The sequence below is a fragment of the Nannospalax galili genome, unplaced genomic scaffold, assembly GCF_000622305.1.
Source record: "Nannospalax galili isolate Female #2095 unplaced genomic scaffold, S.galili_v1.0 scaffold751, whole genome shotgun sequence".
Lineage (NCBI taxonomy): Eukaryota > Metazoa > Chordata > Mammalia > Rodentia > Spalacidae > Nannospalax > Nannospalax galili.
In genome coordinates, this window is record NW_008331125.1 from 801,705 (window position 1) to 813,867 (window position 12,163).

At 38.4% G+C, this 12,163-nt stretch overlaps 1 protein-coding gene across 3 annotated transcripts in view; it reads left to right on the plus strand.

Moving 5' to 3' along the window:
- The window catches only part of Srek1ip1 (SREK1 interacting protein 1), a 29,167-nt gene that overhangs the window by 13,816 nt on the left and 3,188 nt on the right, over window positions 1–12,163 (plus strand). For all 3 annotated transcript variants that reach the window (XM_029557825.1, XM_008856220.3, XM_008856228.3), the window contains 2 exons: window positions 6,982–7,125; window positions 9,158–9,230. In XM_029557825.1, coding sequence (XP_029413685.1) covers window positions 6,982–7,125; window positions 9,158–9,230 — 217 coding nt within the window. The remainder of the gene's footprint in view (window positions 1–6,981; window positions 7,126–9,157; window positions 9,231–12,163) is intronic.

A 12,163-nucleotide genomic window follows, 5' to 3' on the forward strand; every position in this document is an offset into this window, starting at 1 on the left:
TTTCAGAAGCTGTAATTAAAAGAATGGGAGAGAAGGAGGATGATAGTGAGGTCAGGAACAGAAACAGATATGTAGCTGAGCCTTCACACATAGGTATGTGACTACAAGGCCCCAGATGATAGGAGCATGAAGCTGGTGTGATCTGGGCTTAAGAATTCAAAAGCTTATAAAATAGCTTCTGTGTTCTCAAATTTAGATTTTAGGCAGAGCCAAATCTTGATTAAGTTAGCAGTTAGCATAGTCTATATATTGTCCAAGCTAAAAAGTAGGCATTTGAGTACCTTACTTGTGAAGCAGGAGTTTTTTTAATCTGTACTGTCAAAATGAAACTAGTTACTGCCAAGGTGCCTACATGGCTGCTCCTGGAGCAGAGAGAGAATGAATATACTTCTGCTTCTGTTGGTGTAATGAGTGGCTATAACCTGCTGGTACCCTCTATTAAATACCTATTTGGTGTTCAACTATGTGGTAAGCACTTTAATGATATAGTTTTACTGCATTTCATTCTTTTAAAACACTTTTATGGAGAAGGTTTCTTGGTCTTGCTCTTTGTGAACATTCACTTGGGGTGATTCTGGCAACAGATCGCTTTGGTGCAAAGCTCAGCTAGTGCTTATAGCTGAGTGACAGTGGGCAGATTGCTTAGCCATTCTGTGCTTCAGTTTTCTGTCTGTAAAATGAGATTACAGTATCTAATCCCAGAGAGACTGCTGTGAAGATTAAATGAATTCACGTAAGAAAAGGCGTTAGATCAATGGCTGACCATAGTGAGTCCTCGATAGCTGGTGTGGGTTGTGATTGCTACATTTTAGAACACTGAGGCTCAGGGCTATTCTGTTGCTAACTGGAAAAACTGGAATTTGAACTCTGGTTATCAGTATGATTTTATACTGTACCATGCTCTTTTTTGTTTTATTTTCCATTACGGTATATATTGCAAACCATGCTATCTTAGCCATTTTTAAGGATGCCATTCAGAGCATTAATTATCTTCACAATTCTGGGCAACCAGCACCACTTTCTATTCCAAATCAATTTGTAATCTTAAATAAAATCTCCATCTGCTGGATAGTAACTTTCCCCCCTTTCTTTCCTTAGTCCATGGCAATTTCTGTCTCTGCCAATCTCCCTACTTAAGATATTTCATGCAGAAAGAATCATATAATATTTGTCTTGTGTCTGACTTATTCCCCTAGCAAAATGTTTCAAAGTTAATTCATGTTGTAGTGTGTACATGTCCTAACATTCTTGTTTATGGTAGAATGGTGTTCCATTGTGTTGATATACCACCTTCTCTTTATCCATTCATACGTTGACAGATATTTGGTTGTTGCTACCCTTGGGCAGTTTGAATAGTGCTACAGTGAACATGGATGAGTCCCTGCTTTTAATTATTTTAGGAATATTCTTAGGCATGAAATTATTGGGTTATCTTTTGAAAAGTCACTGAACTATTTTCCATAGTGGCTATACCATTTTATATTCCTGTCAGAAGAAAAAAGTGGATTCCATTTCTCCACATCTTTACCAACATTTATTTTTTCAATTAAAAAATTATAGCTTTCTGTGATAATCAAAAATGTGTATTTAGCCAGGTATGGTGGGTTCATGTCTTTAATCTCAGCACTTTGGGAGGCAGAGGCAGCTGGATCTCTGTGAGATTGAAGCCAGCCTTGTCTACAGATCAAGTTCTAGGTCAGCTAGGGCTACAGGAGACCCTGTCTTAAAAAAACAAACAAAAACCCACAAATCATTGTCCTTGTAAACCCTTGGATTTCCTAAATGATAGGACTAGTCAGTCATTCTGTCGTAGTGACAAGAAAAATAACAAACACAATGGGAGCTGAATTCTGACGAGTCCACTCAGTTGGGTAAGAATAGTCTTCAATAAATACTACAGAGACAAGTGAATTTTACATGTGAACATAACATCAAAAGCACAAAACCAAAAGAAGAAAAATGGGTAAAACTGAACTTCATCAAACTTAAAAGCTTTGTAGCATAGAACATTATCAGGAAAGTAGAAAAGTGATTAGAAACATATTTGCACATCACGTATTTGGTAGTGTTTAATGCCCACTGTATGCGAAGAACAACTGTAACTCAACAAAAGCATGACGTAGTGTAAAAGTGGCAAGGACCTAAATAGATATTTTTCAGAAAAAAAATCCGAATGGCCAATAAGCACACGAGTGGAAGTTTCAATGTTATTAGAGAAAAGTAAATCAAAACTACAGTGAGGTAGAACTTCACATCTATTAGGATGATCTGAACTCTACTCAACACCTCCCACATCAAATTAAGTTTCTTTTCACACCAACAACCTGTTGTGGATACTAATTAGGTATTACACAATTCATTTCTAAATGTTTTTAATTATTATTGTGTGGGGTGGTGTGTACCTCCCCCATGGTGTGCTTGTGGAGGTCCGAGAACAACTTTGTGGAGTTGGTTTTCTCCTTTCACTTTTATATGTATTTCAGAGATTGAAGTCAGATCATCAGGCTTGTGTGGCAAGTGTTTTACCTATTGAGCCATTTTGCTGAACCAGTTACATTTATTTCTGATACTACCTAGAATTAGTGCATCACCACAGACTAAGGGCTTAGTTTCACAAGAATCCTCAACTTCAGATGTCGATCACAAACCTAGACCACTCACACCTATACTGGCCAGCTATAAAGTCATGGAGTTTCTATAACCCCATCAAATCTGATTATTTGCTAAAATGACTCACTGAGTTAAGGGAAGCAGATTACTTATCATTAGTAGTTTATTATAAAGTACAGAACTCAGAAACAACCAAATGGAGGAAATGCATAGGGCAGTGTGGGGGAGGGGCATAGACCTCCCTTGGTTTCTCTGGGTGTGCTGCACTTCTAGCACCTCAGTGTTCACCAACCCAGAAACTCAGAACCCTGTAGTTTAGGGTTTTTTACGGACATTCCATCACACAGCCATGGTCAATTAAGTCATTGACTATTGGTGATTGAAGTCACCCCCCAGGCCTTCACCCTTTCCCTTTTCTGGAGGGCTGGCTCCAATCTTCTAAATTTATGGCTGGTTTCTCTCTTGACCAGGGTCTATTTTGAATCCATCAGGAGTCATAAGTACAGCCAGGAGTGGTGATGGTGCATGCTTTTAATCCTAGATCTTTTAGCTTACAGTTTCAGAGGTTTCAGTCTTGCATGGCCTGTTCTGTTGTTTCTGGTCCATGGTGAGGCAGAATGTCATAGAAGCTGGAGCTTATGGAAGGGGAGACGGTTCACCTATTGTAGGCAGAAAACAGAGAGAAGCCCTACACCAAATGCCATTCTGTTTCCCCCTTTTATTCCATCTGGGCCTCCAACTTAGGGGAAGATACCACCCATGTTCAGAGTATGCAAAGTGTCACACACACACACACACACACGCACACGCACACACACACACACACACACACACCTTAGTCAATCCTTTCTAGAAATGCCCTAAAAGACAAACCCAAAGATATGTTTTACTAGTCTCCTGGTCATCTCCGAGTCCAGTCAAGCTGGCAAGATTAATGACAGCAACCAGATAGAGATATGATAGATAGATGATAGATAGATAGATAGATAGATAGATAGATAGATAGATAGATAGATGATAAATGTCTATTTATAATGCCAATACTAGCTATTTTAAATATTACAGCTTTGTGGCAAATTTTGAAAAGGAAGTGTGAGCCGTATGTCTGTCTTCTTGCTTGACTATTCTGGGCTTCTTGCATTCCCTTAGGAATTTGAGTATTGGCTTCTCCATTGCTGAGAAAAGCTTTGTCACTCTTTATAATCGTTTCTAACATGCCATACCGTGAGATTTCTGTACATATCCATGATCAAAAGCTTAAGTTCCTTTTTTTTTGGAATGTGTGGGGGGGGATGAACATATGTGGGTGAACATATCTCTGTGTGTACATGTGTGTGTGGTGTGTGTGTGTGTGTGTGTGTGTGTGTGCAAACGTGGAGACTCAGAGTTGACCTGAATTGCACTCCACTTTGTTACTGAGGCACTGCCTTTCTCTGAACCCAGAACTTGCTGGTTTGGCTAGTCTAATTAGCCAGCTTGTCCCGGGAATCCATCTCTCTGTCCCTGATTCCCAAGAAATGTGACTGCAGGTGGCCGTCCTGCCCACCTGACCTTTTACATAGTGTCTGAGGATCTGAACTCTCGTCCTCACATTTGCATGGCAAGTGCTTTATCCTCTGAGCCATCTCCCCATCCCCTTAAGTTCTAATAATTCATTTTTTTAAATATTTTACTATTTTCATTTTATATGTATGTGTGTATTGCCTGCATGTATGTAAATGCACCTGTGTTTTGCAATGCCCACAAAGGCTAGAAGAGCACATCGGATCCCCTGGAGTTGGAGTTATGGATACTTGTTAGCTGCCATGTGGGTGCTGGGATTCAAACCCAAGTCTTCTGCAAAAATAGCCAGTGCTCTTAACTGCGGAACCATCTCTCTAGCCCCTAAGTTCTAATAATTCTTTACTTATCATCATCTTACAGTCTATTTAAAAAAGCAGCCATGAGAAACCAAATGAACAGGAACACAATGCTTTCTTAAGCTTTGTTCACTTATCCCCAATAAGAAAAACAAGCAACACACAAAAATAACTAAAGTTTATTTGTAGTTTCCCAAGTAATTTGTCATATCATTTTAGAAACATTTCTTTACAGTAAAGCTAAATTAATTGTAGGACACCTAAGCATTTTATTTAAGTATTCATTTCAATGTGAGGTGTTTGTATATAAAGCTAACTTGAGTAAAGTAAGATGGTATAGTTAGGAATTCTCATCAGTGTGGCACTCTGAACCATAATGGAAGGTCCTCTTTTCTGTGCCAAGTGCACTAACACTGGAGGAAAATATTGTCATTAAAAAACAAACAAACAAAAAAGCCCAAACCAAAAGAAAGCAAGCAAGCCCCAGGTGCTGGGGATGGAAAGGAGCCTAGCGTGAAAGCAGGGAGTGAGCTGAAAACAGTGAGGGCACGCACTGGCTGAGCGGGCCTCAGGGGCTGTGGAGTGAGGCTTTAGAGCCAGACTCGTGTGTGTGGAACAGGCATTAGGAACATTCCACTCTAAGAAAATCAGAAAGAGTGCTCATGGTATGTTTGAGTACCTATGAACAATGTCTAGGAGGACAGGGAACAATCAGGACTTGGGAGCCAAAGTGTATACCTTATAAGGAATGAGTTACACTCTGTACATTAAGGCAAGAGCTATTTTTTCAGTGCTAAGAAATAAATATTAAAAATTGTAGGGGCTTGGCATGTAGCTCAGTTGGTAGAGTGTTATCTAGCATACACAGAACCCTAGGTTCTGTCACTAGCATCACATAAACTAGGCATGGTGGCACACACCTGTAATCGCAGCACTGTAAACACTTCAGAAGATAGAATGGGATCAGATAGGACTGAGGCAGAATTTCAAAAGGAAATAGAACCGTGTGTGTGTGTGTGTGTGTGTGTGTCTGTGTGTGTGTCTGTGTGTGTGTCTGTGTGTCTGTGTACGTGTCTGTGTGTCTGTATGCATATGTGTACATTTACACATGCACATAAGCATTTTCCTTCAAAAAATTGAAATGAGGGGCTGGAGACATGGCTCAGAGGTTAAGAACACTGGCTGTTCTTGCAGAAGACCCGGGTTCAAATCCCAGCACCCACATGGCAGCTAACAACTGTCCATAACTCCAGTCCCAGGGGTTCCGACAGCCTCTTCTGTCCTCCGCGGACATTGCACAACACAGGTGTACCTACCTGCATGCAGGCAATACATGAGTACACATAAAATAAAAAATTAAAATTAAAAAAAGTTTAAAAAAAATTGAAGTGAATCTGACAAGATGTTAATTATGAATGACATAATGACAGGTATTGGTTATATTATTTCTATGAATGGTTTTTGTAATATTGAGTTATTTGTCTTGTTTCTGTGAAAAAATACCCATCAAGATGCAAACCTAAGGGAAGATGAGTTTGGGGCCTCACATTTCAAAGGTCCAGCCCACCTTGGCAGCAAAGTCATGTCAGCAGGGCTTGAGGCGGTTGGTCACACTGCATCCACCAGCAGGAAGCAGAGTGAGGAATACTGTTGCTCAGCTCACTTTCTCTTTTTCTTTTTACATTTGCGCATTTATTGTATGTATACACACACACACACACACACACACACACACACACACAGTATGCTCACATGCCATGGTAAGCATGTGGAAGTCAGAGGACAGCTGGGTCTTGAGGCTCGAACTTAGTTCTTCAGGTTCAGTGGCAAGTGACTTTACCAACTGAATCATCTCACTGGCCTCACTTTGCCTTTTATTCAGTTTAAGATCCCAGTCCATGGAATGCTGTTGCCCACATCCAGGGTGAGTCTTCCCACCTCAGTAACCTAATCTATGTAATTCTCAAAGCATGCCAGAGACTTCTTTTTTAGGTGATTCTAGATTTTACCGAGTTGACAGTATTAACCATTGTAGTGGACAACTATTGTAGTTTTCTACAATAGTTAGGGAAAATTATATCAGATTTTAAATCTTTAGTTTTTAAATCCTTTAGAGAAGTATTCAGTTATATTAATGTATTGTGACTACTTTAATTAGATAAAAGATGTTTGATTGGATTAGTTAGTTGTCAAACTGAGAGGGAAAGGGTATAGGAAAGGAATAAAATATAAAATTTCACATATGATAGCATATTTTTAGTTACTTAATTTAAATAATGTAAAATATTGTTGTGTTTTCAGAAAGGGAAAATCCAACAATTCAATACTGTGAAATCTCTAATAAGTGCACCTAAATCTTTTTTGAATTAGAAGTTCCAGTAAGGAACAGAAAATTGCTAAGCTGCCAGGAAGAGAGTAAAAGTTAAAACTTTTACCACGAGGCAACAAAACAAAGTACAAAATATATATGAAGTGTATCATTCTCATTTTTTGTTGTGTTTCCTTGGTTTAGCTGGTCATCTGACTTTTGAATGCCGCAATTTTCTCCGAGTAGACCCCAAAAGGGACATCGTGTTGGATGTCAGCAGTACAAGCAGTGAGGACAGTGATGAAGAGAATGAGGAACTAAACAAACTTCAGGCGCTACAGGACAAACGTAAGCAGTGCTTTTTTCTCCTTTGTTTAAAAATATTTGTATTTTTAACGTTGGGTGCAGTGGCATGCGGCTTTAATCCCAACCCTCGGGAGGCAGAGGTAGGTGGACAGGTGGATCTCTGCAAGATCAAGGCCACCTTGGTTCACATCATGACTTCCAGGTGGGCTATGACACTCTGTCAAAACAACAACAACAACAACAACAAAATTTGTATTTTTATATGTAATAAATACTTGCTGTGTTATGTCTTGCTCCTCATTAATGGTGCTCCTCATTAATGTCTTTCCTGTGTTATATAAGAATTCCTGCACAGTTAAGAGAGGCTTTAAGACTGAGTAATTTGCCTAAGATCAAACAGCGATCCATAATAAAACCAGGAGCCCAATCTTTTTCTGATTCCATAGTTGATATTTGCTTTTTCTTTGCTTCCCGTTACTCTAGTATGTGTCACATGGTATGAGACAAACAATGGGATTGTCAGGTCATACTGACAAATAGAGATTTTAGCCAATATCAAATTTATTAATGATTTTAAGAACACAAGGAATCCTAGACATAAGCAAGTGAGAGTTCTAAGACTGCCATTGCAACAACCCAACCATTTTCTTTCTGCATTTGAACCCACTCTTATCAAGATTGACATAAGAGGGGCTGGAGAAATAGCTCAGCAGTTAAGAGCACTTTCTGAGAACCTGAGTTCAGCTCCCAACACCCACATTATCAGATAGCTCACAATTGCCTGTAACTCTAGCTCAGTGGGATCCAACACCTCTTCTGACTTCCTTAGGGACGTGCTTGTGCGCATGCACGCGCATGCACACACACACACACACACAGACATACACACACACACACCCCTAAATAAAAATAATTTTTAAAAATCTTTATGTAGATCAGGCTGGCCTTGATCTGTCAGCCTCTGCCTCCAGAGTGCTGGGATTAAAGGCGTACACCACCATGCCCAGCTCAAGAGAAGTTTCTTTACTAAAAGAAAAAAAAACTTCAACTGGTTGCAAAAGAAACATCTCTCATTTCATGCCCCATCTCGTATATAAAAGTCTTATAGCTAGGAATAGTGGTATACCTTTAATCCCAGCACTTGGGAGACAGAGGCAGGTGGATCTCTGAGATCGAGGCCGTCCTGGTCTACATAGGGAGTTCCAGGCCAGCTAGAGCTACAAAAAGATGCAGTTTGAAAAAAAAAAGTCTTGTTACTGTTACTGAAGTGGGATAAAATATGATGTTGTATGGAAGTACACCCATGTCATACAGTGCCCTTGGAGACCAGAAGAGGATATTGGATCCCCTAGAACTGGAGTTACAGACAGTTGTTAGCCCCTGTATGGGTGCTGGGAATAGAACCTGGGTCTTCTGCAAGAGCAGCCAGTGTTCTTAAGCTGAATCATCTCTCCAGCTCCATAAAAAGAATTTTAAGCCTTTCATATTATTATAATTATGGTAAGAGACGTTAAACATAAGATGCCAAGGTTGGCTGTCTAAGATTCTTATTTGTCACTTGGCAAATACTGCTCTTAATACTGCTTTTGCTGAAACTCATTATATGCTGCATTTTCATTTTCATTTTTCTTACGTTCCTTTGACTCCTCTCTTCCTTCTTTGACACAAAGGGTTGAGTTAGGGTGTGTTGTTTGATGTATGAATTTTATAATTTTTCCCATTTTCCTTTTAATACTGATTTCCTATTTTATGCCAGCATAGTCAGAAAGGTACTCAATATGATTTCATTCTTAAATTTGTTAAGACATAATTTATGAGTTAGCATTTTCCTTCTGAATTTCATTTTTGGGGAAGATACTATATTGTCATTACCAGCTATGAAAGAAAAATCATCTTTGAGGCTCTTTCTTGGCTTTACTGCTTATTCCTGTTTCTGTTGTCTTCATCTATCTAACTGTAAACTAAAACACAGACAGACAGACAGACAGACAGACAGACAGACATATACACACACAGCCTATTAGTACATAGACTCATGGTCACTTGATTTTTCCCTCATCCTTCTTCCTTATAGGAATAAATGAAGAAGAGGAGAAGAAAAAAGAGAAAAGCAAAGAGAAAATCAAATTGAAAAAAAAGAGGAAAAGGTATTTTTAACAGCATATTTCTTTTTAAAAAGAAAACTGTAATATGTTAGTCCAGGAAGACTTATACATTTTATTTTTCAAGTATAATCCAGTTCATTTAATATTAGTGTTTTCTTAAAGAGAATAAAATGTTCATTTGTTTCAGTAAATAGCAAAGACTCCACACTAGGAGTCAGAATTAAGTTATTACTTAGCCACCTACACTTTCCCATTAGAACAAGTTAAGGTACTAGTGAGTAATGGCACTCTCTCCCCTTTTATGTATTCTATTTGTTTGTATTCTCGATTTTTAAGTTTTACAACAATAGCTAAACTTTTATTTGGACACATATCTCAACTCTTCATAGTTTGTGTTCATATAGATGCAATTGGATAAATATCTATCCTCACATCATTACCATAATTTAGATTAATTTATTAACGGAATTTAGTAGAATTCATTAAGGTAAAACTTCCTTCCAGTCTTTCACAACCCTCACCAGCAATTTTTTAGCAACTAACTAAAGAAATTGATCAAAAGTAGTAAAAGACAAATTCTTCACTGATGAAGTATTTTAGTTTGCTTCTCCACTGAGGTGGTTAAAAAAAAAAGGTGGGTGGGGGGGAGCTGGAGCGATGGCTCAGTGGTTAAGAACACTGGTTGTTTTTGCAGAAGACCCGGCTACAAATCCTAGCACCCACATGGCAGCTAACAACTGTCCGTAATGCCAGTCCCAGGGGATACGATGGCCTCTTCTGTCCTCTGAGGCTATTCCATGACACTGATGTACTTACCTACATGCAGGCAATACACACATACACATAAAATAAAAATAATAAATAGGGAGGCAGAGGCAGATGGATCTTTGTGAGTTTGAGGATAGCCTGGTCTACATAGTGAGTTCCAAGACAGCTGGGGCTACAGGGAGACCCTGTCTCAAAAAACATACGTGCAGGCAATACACTCATACACATAAAATAAAAATAATAAATAAAAAATATATTTAAAAAAAAACACACACTTGACCAAAAGCAGCTTGGGAGAGGAAAGGGTTTATTTGGTTTACGGCTCAATGAGGGGAGCCAAGGCAAGAACCTGGAGATAGCAAACGAAACAGAGACCATGGGGACCATGGCTTGCTTCCTCTAGCTTGCTCAGCTGTCTGTCTCTTATAGCTCAGGCCCACCTGCCTAGGGATGGATGGCACTGTCCACAGTGGACTGTGCCCTCCTATATCAATTAGCAAACCAGAAAATGCCTCATAGATGCAGCCACTAGCCAGTCTGATGGAGGAAGTTCCTCAGTTGCAGTTCTCTCTTCCCAAGTGGCTCTAGTTTTCATTCGTACTAGAATAAGAAGTCACAGGTAGATATTTTTAAGCATTTAGTCATAGGTCTGATTTGGACTTTGCTTACTCAGAGTAGGTTCTATATCCGATGCCACATTATAATTTTTATTGAGCATTTGATTACATATATTTTAACCTCTTAGATAACAGGAATTAGAAATGTTGGCTTACTTTCAGGTGATGGGAGTTAAATAATTTTTTAAATAAAAACTTATTGGCACATAGAGTTCAGGATTTCTGACTAGTGTATTGTTGAGTTACTTGTACTAAGATAGCAGTCTGGATTGCTTATAGGAAACATGAGATTATATAGTCTTCTCAGTTTTGATATACTAGTTTTATAGTAAGAAATTATTTATTTAGACCTATGTCAAGCCTCACAGATCTTACAGCCTGAAATTCAAACCTCTTCATGCATTTAAAGATAGCCACCTAATAATGCAAAACCTAGTTTTTTTCTTAAAAATGAGAATCCAGGACCAAAAAGCTTAAAAAAAAAAAAAAATCCTGTACGCATAGAAGAAGCTGTAGTCAGTGTCCCAGAGTCAAGTTAAATGGGGGTCTTCGAAGATGGCAAGCAAATGAGATTTGATAGTAGCAGGGGTGAACAGAAGGAATGCAGGTAGGTAGGAAAACAAGTAGACAAATCAGGAAGAGACAAGGAAGGAGAGGAGGGGAAACTGAGTCAGGGAGCTTACCCCAGCTACTCCTAGAGACGTCCCTGAATCCTGCAACCTTATGGATTCACTTTTGTCTGCCCTGTAACTGTCTCAAAGTTTCTTAGTTTAGGTTTTAGTTCCTAATATTTAGATTGATGAGCTAACCTTTAAGATGCCTATTGCATTTTTTAATTAAATCAGTTTCTACCTTTTCACTTATGTCTTGGGTTTGGGTGTAGGTAGAATCTTATACTCTTTATAAGATCTGAAAAGATGACTTTTTCTGTTTCTCTGATTTTTTTTTTCAGTATCAAGGAAGGAATTCTGTGGGTGGGGGGGTCCCCTGATTTCATGTAAAGTGATATTAGAAAAATAAGGTATAATGATAAATCATCCTCATTTGAGTATATGCTGTATTCATTTAAAAGCATTCTTTCTGTAATTGAATGAAAATTATTTGGTAATACAAGTGTTCATTTGTATCACTCTGCATGTAGAGAGCTCAAGTACATTAACATGAAAAATCAAAGGAATTGCAGAAGTGCTTTTATTTTGTTAGTTTTCAGCTTTTATCCATTCATACTGAGGAACAATTATAGCCCTTTTTATATTTAGCCATAATTGCATCCTTTTTGTGACTTAAGAGAATATGCTAACAAGTTATTACATATACAAGCAGACTCTGTCTATAATGAGGTTTGCTGAACACTGCTGTTTTCCTTAGAAGGTTTTGAAGAGAAGCACAGTGTGCAGAACTGAAGAAATCACAGAAAAGTAATTTAATTCTCTCTGAATTTAAAATTCATTTCTGCAATTGAGCAGAATAGGGATGGGAGCTTTGTCAACTTCTATGACCAAGGAGCAAAAATTGTCAATTTAGCATTTTAAGAATACAAAGCAAATTTTCAGTTTCTTTATGTTTATACCTCCTCCTAAGTCAAAGAGT